This window comes from Coregonus lavaretus, assembly GCF_964263955.1.
Source record: "Coregonus lavaretus genome assembly, chromosome: 4".
In the NCBI taxonomy this organism is placed as follows: Eukaryota; Metazoa; Chordata; class Actinopteri; order Salmoniformes; family Salmonidae; genus Coregonus; species Coregonus lavaretus.
The window spans coordinates 9,324,029-9,336,866 of record NC_139991.1 but is presented as its reverse complement, the minus strand read 5'-3'; the positions used below and the strand labels follow the sequence as shown (position 1 = coordinate 9,336,866).

The 12,838-nt window shown below is 43.4% G+C and overlaps 1 protein-coding gene across 1 annotated transcript; it reads right to left on the bottom strand.

Moving 5' to 3' along the window:
• Positions 1-7,026: 7,026 nt before the first annotated feature.
• drc4 (dynein regulatory complex subunit 4) lies at positions 7,027-11,942 on the bottom strand. Its single transcript, XM_084159006.1, has 11 exons — positions 11,828-11,942; positions 11,175-11,267; positions 10,758-10,955; positions 10,470-10,676; positions 10,267-10,321; positions 9,943-10,148; positions 9,405-9,572; positions 9,010-9,096; positions 8,234-8,443; positions 7,615-7,680; positions 7,027-7,400 (listed from the first exon to the last, which is right to left on the bottom strand). Exons 1-11 carry the CDS (start codon positions 11,828-11,830, stop codon positions 7,251-7,253), a joined length of 1,443 nt encoding a protein of 480 aa, XP_084015132.1. The 5' UTR covers positions 11,831-11,942; the 3' UTR covers positions 7,027-7,250.
• Positions 11,943-12,838: the final 896 nt, after the last annotated feature.

The window sequence follows — 12,838 nt, the reverse complement described above, 5'->3', positions numbered from 1 at the left end:
ACAAATCAAAGTATATTTTTTATTTGCGATTCTTCAAAGTAGCCACCCTTTGCCTTGATGACAGCTTTGCACACTCTTGGCATTCCCTCAACAAGCTTCATGAGGTTGCCTTGTTAAAAGTTTGTTTGTGGAATTTATTTCCTTCTTAATGCGTTTGAGCCAATCAGTTGTGTTGTGACAAGGTAGGGGTGGCATACAGAAGATAGCAATATTTGGTAAAAGACCAAGTCCATATTATGGCAAGAACAGCTCAAATAAGCAAAGAGAAACGACAGTCCATCATTACTTTAAGACATGAAGGTTAGTCAATCTGGAAAATTTCAAGAACTTTGAAAGTTTCTTCAAGTGCAGTCGCAAAAACCATCAAGCGCTATGATGAAACTGGCTCTCATGACGACCACCACAGGAAAGGAAGACCCAGAGTTACCTCTGCTGCAGAGGATTAGTTAATTAGAGTTACCAGCCTCAGATTGCAGCCCAAATAAATGCTTCACAGAGTTCAAGTAACAGACACATCCCAACATCAACTGTTCAGAGGAACCTGCGTGAATCAGGCCTTCATGGTCGAATTGCTGCAAAGAAACCACTACTAAAGGACACCAATAAGAAGAAGAGACTTGCTTGGGCCAAGAAGCACGAGCAATGGACATTAGACCAGTGGAAATCTGTCCTTTGGTCTGATGAGTCCAAATGTGAGATGTCTTTGTGAGACGCAGAGTAGGTGAATGGATGATCTCCACATGTGTGGTTCCCACCGTGAAGCATGGAGGAGGAGGTGTGATGGTGTGGGGGTGCTTTGCTGGTGACAATGTCTGTGATTTATTTCGAATTCAAGGCACACTTAACCAGCATGGCTACCACAGCATTCTGCAGCGATACGCCATCCCATCTGGTTTGGGCTTAGTGGGACTATCATTTGTTTTTCAACAGGACAATGACCAAACACACCTCCAGGCTGTGGAAGGGCTATTTGACCAAGAAGGAGAGTGATGGAGTGCTGCATCAGATGACCTGGCCTCCACAATCACCCGACCTCAACCCAATTGAGATGGTTTGGGATGAATTGGACCGCAGAGTGAAGGAAAATCAGCCAACAAGTACTCAGCATATGTGGGAACTCATGACTGTTGGAAAAGCATTCCTCATGAAGCTGGTTGAGAGAATGCCAAGAGAGTGCAAAGCCGTCATCAAGGCAAAGGGTGGCTACTTTGAAGAATCTCAAATATAAAATATGTTTTGATTTGTTTAACACTTTTTTGGTTACTACATGATTTCATATGTGTTATTTCATAGTTTTGATGTCTTCACAATTATTCTACAATGTAGAAAATAGTAAAAATAAAGAAAAACCTTTGAATGAGTAGGTGTGTCCAAACGTTTGACTAGTACTGTACATTTAGTATACATTTAAAAGATAAGAAAGATCTTAGCTGAGAATTAATCAAGGATTCTAATATTTTAGCTAGGCAAGAAAGTTTAGAAATAGGGCGATAATTATTTAGGTCACAAAGGTCACCAACTTTGTGAAGGGGGAGTACATGGGCCGCCTTCCAAACCTTGGGTATAGTACCAGATTTAATCGTCAGTGAAAGAGAGCGACCCGTCTCTACATACACTATATATACAAAAGTATGTGGACACCCCTTCAAATTAGTGGAATTGGCTATTTCAGCCACACCCGTTGCTGACAGGTGTATAAAATCGAGCACACAGCCATGCAATCTCCATAGACAAACATTGGCAGTAGAATGGCCTTATTGAAGAGCTCAGTGACTTTCCAAGTGGCACCGTCATAGGATGCCACCTTTCCAACAAGTCAGTTTGTCAAACTTCTGCCCTGTAGAGCTGCCCCGGTCAACTGTAAGTGCTGTTATTGTGAAGTGGAAATGTCTAGGAGCAACAACGGCTCAGCCACGAAGTGCTAGGCCACACAAGCTCACTGTACTTAACTAAAAATACTTTAAAGTACTACTTAACTAGTTTTTTTTGGGTGTCTGTACTTTACTTCACTATTTATATGTTTGACTACTTTTACTTCACTACATTCTTAAAGAAAATAATGTACTTTTTACTCCATGCATGTTCCCTGACACCCAAAAGTACTCGTTACATTTTGAATGCTTAGTAAGACAGGAAAATGGTCCAATTCACACACTTATCAAGAGAACATCCCTGGTCATCCCTACTACCTCTGATCTGGCAGACTCTCTAAACACAAATGCTTAGTTTGTAAATTATGTCTGAGTGTTGGAGTGTGGCCCTGGCTATCCGTAAATTTACACAAAAAAACATTAAAAAATGTGCCGTCTGGTTTGCTTAATATAAGGACTGTGAAATGATTTATACTTTTACTTTTGATACTTAAGTATATTTTTGCATATACATTTACTCTTGATACTTAAGTATATTTAAAACCAAATACTGTTAGACTTTTACTCAAGTAGTATTTTACTTTCACTTGAGTCATTTTCTATTAAGGTATCTTTACTTTTACTCAAGTATGACAATTGGGTACTTTTTCCACCACTGCAAGCTCACAGAAAGGGACCGCCAAGTGCTGAAGCGTGTAGCGCGTAAAAATTGTCTGTCCTCGGTTGCAACACCCACTACCGAATCGCCATAATAATCATTGGCCAGTAGGGATAATTAAATAAAACCACAAGTCCAAATCCCTATCTCCATCCATGGCTAATTTAGGAAAGGGCCAATTTTAGCTAGCTGGCTAGCTAGCCACCGGAGGACAACAACACAACGAGATGCAACAATTCAAGTTTCTCTGTCAATGATGTATGGTCTCAATGGGTTTTGATAGGAGTCATGCCAAATCCAAGCTGGCTTCCCTTGACACTTTTTTTTGGTACGCCAGGACCATTAACAGTTGAGCTCGCTCAATTTAGCTCAACGCTGATTGGCTAATTTTGTGTACTTTTTTGTCAAGGGAGGCCAGATGCTCGCTGGCTTCCATTGCCTTCAATGCTACGGGCGGCAACAATGTCATACTCGTTTGGACCAGACAGCATCAGATAGACGGCCTACACATAGAGAGACAGAAGGGCGCTGTTTCGCTAGCTTGGATGCTTTCTCCTGTGAGATGCATTCAGCCTCTTGCAAATTGAAGGAAAATTATGCAACACAGAGTGACAAAAGATAAATAATTTAATGTATTTTGTATTTTTCTTGGTCTTTTTTGGGGGAAGCCTGGCTTCCCTTGGCATCCATGAATACATGTCACTGCACTAAAGGTAATAATAGCCAATACTAATAACAACTTCAGCATATAACATTGTAATTAGCTACATAGTGATATACAAAGCCAAGCTAATCAACAACGATAACTTACTCTGTGTTCAAGCATTAATTTACATTTTAGTCATTTAGCAGACGCTCTTATCCAGAGCGACTTACAGTTAGTGAGTGCATATATTTTTCAAACTGGCCCCCCGTGGGAAACGAACCCACAACCCTGGCGTTGCAAACGCCATGCTCTACCAACTGAGCTATATGGGGCCATTCCATGCACATATGTCCACCCACACTCACAGACTGGAATAACAAATTCAGGTATACCAATATTTACTCCCTTGGAGAGTGTGGGTCAGGCTGGCTAGCCAATCAGGACCTGGAGAGACTGCATGGCTAGAGCGTGCACAGGAGTGAATCACATAGCTATTGTCTGATTGGCTGAAGCCATGAGCTGGAGGAGAGATTGATCTCCCAAGTGAGGGGGAGAAAGGGTGAGGATGGGTGAGAGTCAGACAGCGCGGCTCCAGAAAGCAAATAATCAAACGCTCACACAAACAGTGATATAGCATCCTGTAGCGCCCTCGGCAGGGGGATTCTGTAACAGCCACCCCTAAATATGTGCAGCATATTTACAAAGAGAAAGGATTCCACTGCCTGAATGTCAGTAGTGGTGCTCTCTGCCTCCCCATGTAGTTACTCCATTCAGCCTCTCCATCAGCTGCAGGTCAGGAACAGCCAGAGGACAGAGGGCTTAAGGTGTCCATGCGGGTGGGTGGGGGGGGGGGGAGCGGAGGTTCCCCAACTGAGGCATGCAGGTCCCCCAGTGCAGGAACCAGAGGAAGGCCCAGGGCAAGCCCCGGAGTAGGCCCCAACGGTAGACCCAGGGTCAGATCAGGAGGCAGTGCTGGTGAGTCCAGGGCAGATGGTGGATCAGCTCAGATTCCAGGAGCAGGAATGGGTAGCTCCTGGGACAGGACACTGGAGTGCGAAGTCTGGGTGGTCGGCCCCAGTGAGATCTGGTGTGTCCCCCACAATCACGTCAGGGGTTGAGTCCAGCGGCAGCAGGAACAGGTTGGGAGCTGGGTCAGGTGGTGCACGCTGGGCAGGGGTATCCTGGACACAGAACGGGATCCAGGGCTGTGGCTAGGTCAGGTGAAGCTGCACTGTCAGTGCTGTGGTTGGGTCCCCCCATGGGCCCAGGCCATGGCTGGACCGGTCATCGGGTTAAGCAGCAGACAGGTCTGGTGCTGCTGGAGGGTCCCCTAGTGCAGGGACAGGCAGAGAGTCAGAGGCAGACAGGTCCTCTGCCGCTGGTGACGACTCGCCGGGTTATTTTAGCTGGTGATGATCTGGTGGTGGTGAGGAACAGGGTCCAGTCAGCAACATAGACTCACTACCGTGTGGCGATGCTGCTGGAATCCCATAGGCCACCCGAGCCGGGGAGAGGGTTCCCCCAGACTCCACAGCAGTGGAGGGGGGATCGGGAATAGAATAGAAGTAGAAGGCAACTCCTGAGCACCAGCGGGGGCCGAGGACATGACATGTCCCTGCCTGGTCTCAGTTGAAGCCCCACCTGATGCTGAATAGTATCCCACAGATGGAGGAGAGGGGACATAGGATCCATGCTGCACCGTTGGCAGGTGTGGGGTTCCCATAGGCTCCAGAGAGGGGGTATAATCCACATGGTAGTAGTCCACTGGATACCCCGGAACCATACTCCACTGGACCGCAGGTGGGCAGTGCGGAAAGTACCCTGTGTAGTCTCTGTGGGCTGCCATATTATAGTGGTGTCAGAAAAAGTCACAAATCCGGCGAGGCAAAGGACCATGAAAGAGCGACCCGGCTCTACATATTTTACTGGTTTGTGACTCACTGACACCGCCCCCGGTTAGAGGGGAATAAAGCAGGAACTATAATCACACACAGGAGAAGATTAACATGGGTATGTACATGGGTATGGTTCTGTAAAGATGATAATTCTGTAGTGCAATAATAACAACAGCAGAGTTAATGTACACATATTACCTAATACCATAGAAATGGGCCATAGTTCGGTTAAAAATATGGGTTAATGATTCAGCAATCGGTGGGCAGAGAGCTGCAGCAAAAATGTATCAAGCATATCAGCCCGTTATTTTTGCTTCATAAATCTTAAGCAAGGCATCTAGCACATCACATATAGTAAATTGTTGAAATTAAAACAAAGATTCACTAGAAGTTGACAGGTTTACCATCGAGTCAGCTAGAGGCTGGCAGAGGGAAGAGCAGTTGATTGACTGACCAGGGTCAATTAAATCACTGTTTCTCTCAAATAAAAAGCCTGCAGAGATAAAATGATGATTAAAAGCATTATTTTCAGTTATGATGCCAGAATCAGACAGAACTTGCTTAGGCAAGGAAGAAGAGGAATTTGTACACTTTAGTCCATTTATTGTTTTCCAAAATGTAGAAGGATCACCAGCAGAGTCAGAGATATAACTTAAATAGTAGCTTGATTTAGCTTTCTTGAGATAGTACATCTGTTTCTCAATTGTCTGAAAGATTGCCAGTCCACTACAGAGTCAGTTGTCCTTGCTTTGGCCCAGGCCTGATATCTCATCTGAATGAGATCAGATAGCTCTGAAGAAAACCAAGAGTTAGAGCTATCTTTGACTCTGAATTATTTTAAAGGGGCGTGTTTATCTGTCAGATAAATAAATATGGAGGATACATTTTCTAGAGCCAACTCAGGGTCTGGAATGCAGGAGACAGTGGCTAAATCAGAGTATAACATGTCATGTAAAAACCCTTGGGGAGAAAACTTTTGAAATGAGAAACTTGAACCCTGTGTATATAGCGAAGTTAAGCCTACTTGTGTATTTATTCCTTGAGTTATTTTTCTATGATTTTCATATTTTTCTCTCTGCATTGTTGTAAGTAAGCATTTCACTGTTAGTCTACACTTGTTGTTTACGAAGCATGTGACAAATAACATGTGATTTGAATGTGAAACTTGGCTGCAAAATGGAATGAACTTTTCCCCTCTTTCCTTTGTCAATAAAGCCAGTAGTATCACATACTGTACTCACAGTCTTTGGTAGTATAGAGCTCGCCAGCTTGTAGTCCTAAAAAGCGGAAATGATTTACCTCTGGTTCGTTCAGCCATTCCTATGGGCAAAATGAATGGGGAAAGAATAGGGTTTTGGAATAAACGCAGAAAATAAGGTCTGAAGAAATCACAGGCTTATGAGCGCTTATACGTTTTGTTCTATGAGATAATATCAGTCAGTTAACGTGACCTTTTTGAATTATGAAGCCTTTATGTGTGTCGTTTTTTTTAAATTACATAAATGCTTAAAAATTCACAAAAGTGATGTTAGCTGATGAAGATTATCTTATAGAACAAAACGTATAAGATCTCCTAAACCTGTGTTTACCAGACCTTATTTTTAGCGTTAATCCAAAAACCCTACAAAAACACCATTCATTTTTCCATAGGCTTTGTTCAACGAACCATGCTAGAATTACTGCCTACAAAAAGACGCCATTACTATTGCTCTCTATAGCAGGCTCCTCAGAAAAATTACTTTGTTGACAGTGAGACTCAGGAAATCCTGATAAGAGTTGGGGTTTGATGGTCCTGATGATATGCTTATCTACCTTGGTGCCTATGTTGCAGGTTTTTGCCTGTCCTTCACATTTAGTGAGATGACTGGACCAACATGGATCTCATCTCGGCATAAAAACATAGATATTGTTGTTCATTCACCATGTGTGCGTATATACACATACAGCAGCTGAGATACTGTTTGAAATATTTTTATTTGGAAATGTTTACAGTGTGATGGAAAAAGACAAGTTCATCTTCGCAAATACGAAGTTGCTGTTGATCTTCAGTAGTACTTCTATCAAACGTTACAATAAAGAGAGCGAGTGGTAGAAAGAAGAGTCACATTAGCACTGCAGTAAGTGATAGTCTGTGTGGGTCAGGGGAGTGTTTGTGTCTCTGAACCCAGGCTTGGGGCCTCTCATGTGGGGGCAGACACCAGGCCTGCGGGGCCCTGGCCCAGGGAGTGTCCAGCCACACTGCTCTCCAGTGGCTTGAAGCCCAGCTCCTCCATAGGGATCCCAAAGGCCTGCAGCTTGGCCTCATAGGTCCTCAGCAGGTCATTATGGGCCTGCCCATCAGACAGAGATGTTAACATTTTTAGAGAGAGTTACAGTATATTGACAGACGCTATTATCACTTTTGTCTATAAAGATGAGAATGTATTGATTTTGGATTGGTTAGTTATTCTATTACATAGTTATAATACTGCAGTTTTCCCTTTAATGTACAAAACTAAATAGGGTTCAGACCCAAAAGGCATTGTATTCCGCCAATGTCCTCACCTTACAAACCCGCACCAACTCATACTGCAAGTCTTTGATCGCGATGTTCTTGGAGTCCAAAACTTCCTGCAAGAAAAAAACCAAATAGAGTTGTTCGGCTGCAGAATAGTCTACCGTAGCTTCCTCCAGTAACTACATTCACAGGCAAGGTTTGCAATTTGATGTGGTTGAAGCCACTTGATTATCAGCTTCTAGGGCAGTAGAGTATAGAAACCTGATAGCAAGGACTTAGCAACAGCAAACATACTCACACGATGGAATGAAGATCACATTTTTCTGTTAAGAACACTTCTCTGTTTTAATCTTGAATGACAACTTGGCCTTTATCCAGTATCCACCACAAAGCAGGATTTATGAGGTGTGGTGCTAGTTGTTTTCACAACTCTACTGTTAGCTCAACACAAGAGAGTAGGGTACTAGGGTAGCTTTTTTGGTATGATGGAGTTGTGTAGTCTTGTGTAGTCAGAGTGGTTAGGGTTAAGGTTGTGGTTAGGGTTGAACCAGGATGTGGACATGAAGCTGCAGTTAGGGTTAGGGTTGTGGTTGAGAGTTAGGGCTGAACCAGGATGTGGACATGAAGCTAGGGTTAGGGTTAGGTAGCACAGAGAGGGTAGCATACCTCCAGTTTGCGTGTGACCACACTGAGGGCGGTGTGGTCCAGGTTGGAGGCAGACAGCACCTCGTTGAGCTGAGCCTCCTTCTTCTCCAGGGTGTTGGTCAGAGCCCCCAGTTTCCTCTCCAACAGGAGGTTCTTAAAGCCACTCTTCTGCTGCACCTCCTGGATGGCCTGGGTGAACTTTTTATACAGGTCATCACGCTCCACCTGGACCTGCACCACACAGACAAAAGGGTTGGCTCAGCTCAGTTAGAAACACATATCAGTTAAGCATGGATCAATTTGATAGAATTACATTCGATTCAATTCTGTTCCATTTTATGGTGTAGCCATTGTATGGGTGCAAAGTGTCCAGTTACTAGGACGTTTTTAGTCACCCCAATAAACTGTCTGTGTAGTTGGTTTGTGCTGTGGTCTCAGAAAAATACCTGTACACAGGGCAAAAGGACTCATCCTTGAACTCTGTAATCACGTCACAGGAAACAATTGTAGGAAAACTCCCCTTTTTTAAAATTAGATTGGAACACAGATTTCATTGTAGACGCCTTTTCAGTTCTAACCCTTAATAATTGGCACTGTGTTCATGAGATTTTCTCAGATTCTCTCTGTCCCAAATTTGAAAAGGCTAAACATTCTGTTGTCAATCAAGTGACAATCAAGTGACAACAGTTTATGGAACATGTGAGGACAAAAGCCTTTCTCATAACAAACCAGAGTTTGTGTGCATGTGAGCGTGTGTGTACGCTTGTACGTGTGTGTGTGTAATTGTAGCTTCTCACCTTACTAAACCTCTGTTCTAGCACTTCGTGTTCCCACCTTAGGTCTTTCATCTCCTTGTCTGCGACCTTCAGACGTGCTTTGGCCCCCTGTCAAGACAGGCACCGTCACCATCACTCCTGTTTACTTTTGCCAAGTACCCTACTACATTTTTATTCACTCTCAGATACACCCAACACAAACTATTCATCATAGAACATTTGAGGGAATTTTACTTCTCCATGTTGCTATATGAATCTTTTTTATACATATTTGTCATACTGCAACATTGTTGCTCGTTGCTATAAATCTTCTGTTTAATTACCATATAACCAGATATCATGTATTCTATTCTGTGTTTATGTGTGTGTGTGTGTGTGTGTGTGTGTGTGTGTGTGTGTGTCTGTGTGTAACCCACCGCCAGTGAGGTCTTGTCCTTCTCGTAGTTGCCCAGTTGTTTCTGCAGCTCGGTCACCTCCTCCTTGGCCCTCTGCAGGGGCTCTGTCAAGCGCTTGTTCTGCAGCAGCACCTCTGCCATGTCCTTCTCCAGACGCTCCTCCTTCCTCTTCATTTCCTCCATTTGTTCCTGACACAGACCATGTAAACAACTGGTTGCTAGCTTGTATTGGATTGAAGTGTTAGTGTAACAAACACAGTTTGCCCTCCAGGGCTCCAAACCCTGGCCACTGTCAGTCAGGAACACCACACAGTGAACACTTCTGCTAAAGACCAGGCCCTATCAGTAATCATGCACCTCTCTGTTACCCCTCAGTGCATTGGTGATATCGTCTTATAATACACACGTGAGTTGTGAGTTGATGAGGCCTAGGTTAGGTTTGTTGATACAGTACGTTGAGGAATTTATAATTCTCAGTCAGTTGATTGGGCCTAGGTTAATGTTATTGAGTAGAACAAATACCTTAGTTATTAGCTGATATTGTTGTGGTATTGCTAACCTTGAGTGAGTTAATGAGGGCCAGGTTGTTGAGGGTGATGTCGTTGTAGTAGTTCTTGATGTCGCTGAAGGCCTTCTCGTGGTTCTTCATCAGCGTGTTGATATGGCTGTTCTTCCTCTCCTCGATCTCATGGATCTCTGTCTTCCTCCTCAGGTCCTGCTCCTGACGCAGCACCTGCATCTTCTTCTCATACTTGGCCTCAATTTCTACTCAGCAGGTCAGTCAAATGGCAATAGACAGAGAGAGATGGCTATGTTTCATATTTTGGGTATATGTACGCATGTGAGTACAGTTTAACGGCAACACAGGTACAGGTATAATCACCTCTCACTTGTCTCTCAAAGTCATTTCTCATTTTGGTAATTTCCTGGTTGTTTTTCTGTTAAAACAGAAATGGAAAGAATTTACAATCAATGCAATGTCACCATAGACATGTGTGGAAAGCAAATATGATAAAATGGCAGAATATTGATTTGAGTGGTGAGAAGCTCATATTAACAGAGAGAGAGCGAGACGAGGCCACGCACCAGTTTGAGGCCCTTGACGAGGTTCTCGTTAGAGAGCTCCTGCTCCTTAAAGTCCACCTTGAGGGTGCGCATGCCCTTGCAGAGCTCGTTCTCCAGGTCGGCGTGCTCTTTCTGCATCAGCTTGGTAGAGACCACGCCCTCTCCCTTCAGCTCTGAGATGCTGTTCTGGTGCTCATATAGCAGATGCTTCACTTTCTGCTTGTACACCTGAGGAACAGAACAGTAACAGTAAGGACCCTGATAATTATTATAATGTGGTTAAACACTGTTTGTGTGTCTGTACTATACCTTGATCTCTACTTGGTGGCACTCCTCAGCCTCTTCCATCTCCCGGTCTCTGTTCCGCAGGTCTGCCTTCCTCTCGTCCAGGTGTCTCTTTGTGATCTCCCAGAAGGTGTGGATCTTGTCCCTCTCCAGCTGGAAGTAGTTCCTCTCCTCCCTCTCTCTGTCCAGCTCCTCCCGCAGCCGCACAATGTGCTCCTCCAGCTGACACAAAGAACATCATCATGTAGATTCAGATAACCATATGCTATGCAGTATAACCCATGGATTATCAAGCAAATGGTTGATTTGGTATAGTTGCTGCTCAGTAGCTAGTACAGTACTTGTTTGCACGATGTATGTTTGCACAGTTAGCTATCACTGAACTAGTAATGGAGCATCTGAGTGTAGCTAATGTGTAGAGTTGCATGAAATAACACCTACCTGCTCCTTCGACATCTCCTCCGTGGAAAGGCCATCTACTACTGTGGGCGTCTTCCTTTTGGCAGACTTGGCTGCGGCCTTCTTTTTGGGTGGCTGTAATGCAACGAAATCTAAAAATGTTACTTCTAACTACCGAGCTAGATAAAAGGTAGCGGATTAAACTCCACTCCATGGTGAAGGAAGTTTCTGATAAATACCCTTTGTGGAATCTAGCTAGCTAACGTTACATCGATTCGCCCAAGGTCAATAACGTTAACAGTAACGTTAGTTCAAAAATGACGCCCACCATGTACCTATGTTTTTCCTCAGAAATTGCGTGCCTTTCTTTGTTTGCTGAAATACATACTTTTTCAATAAACGTTAATCAAATACAACCACCGACTGGTCTCGGCTCCACTCCGTGGTTAAGTTAATTATAAACTTCCTTTATCATTGAGTGGAGTTTAGTCCGTTTACGTTAGCTAGCTACAATGCAGGCTTGCATGTATTCATGACGCTAGATTAACATTACAGTAGCTGGCTAGCTAACGTCAATTAGCTAAACGCTAACGTTACCACACTGGCTTTCACACACCAGAGTGACCAGACTGCACTACAATGAGTCTGACTGTAACGCTTTACTATATTGTTGAAAAGAGAATACACGTACTTACCATTCTGAAATATTGCTACCACGCACAGATATAGCTGCTTTCTGAAAAGGGACTATTTTTGAAAAAGTAAACAGCTAGCATGCTGCCTGGCTAAACACATCCATCTGTGACAGCCCGAACAACAACAAAGTATCGTCATGGTAACGTTGATGACTATCTCGCGAGACTGCTCTGTAACAGATCTTTTCGTTTCGCTACTTTTGTAATATCTCTCCTGACTGCATTTTCACTATGTTTTAGATAATGTAACGTTGGCCGAAGAAATTAAACCACTGAATTGTGTTTCGTTCCGCTACTTTTGTAATATCTCTCCTGACTGCATTTTCACTATGCATTAAAAAATATGTTTCCGCCCGGTTTCGAACCGGGGACCTTTCGCGTGTGAGGCGAACGTGATAACCACTACACTACGGAAACCGATATATGTATCTTACCTCAACTCTATCTTAATGGTTCTTCCAGTTTTCTCTCTTCACCTCATCTAATTTGTTTTGAGAAAGAGGCATGGAGAGAGGATGTGAAGAATCAAGGAAATATAATTTGAGATACACCCATGGACTGACTGATCGAGGTAATCAGAAATCTGTATATAATGACGAGATGCTCATGTCTCCGCCCTAACAACGCGACAAGTGTAGGTCTGCTTAAACCCATAGCCCATAGAAACGCATTGGGTTTATTTTGGCGAGAGATAGCTAACCCTCTCGCTTCGCCTCTTCTTCTCAAGTATTATATGGACGATGGTTAATTCAGTTTTCACTGTAAATTCTAACTAAAATAATTATAACAGATTAGGTTTTCACTGGCATGATGATGGGAGCTAAGATATTATACTTTTTTTTTTTATCGACATGACAAATAAATGTTTGAACTTTAGTTATATCGTTAACATCAACTTCGGAATGTGTGTTGAGAAATAATTAATTGAAGTTGGAATATTTGTGACATTTTGGCCTTACCCATGCCTCCTTTAAGACTCCATCATGTTTAATATGTAGGTACTACAAAGCA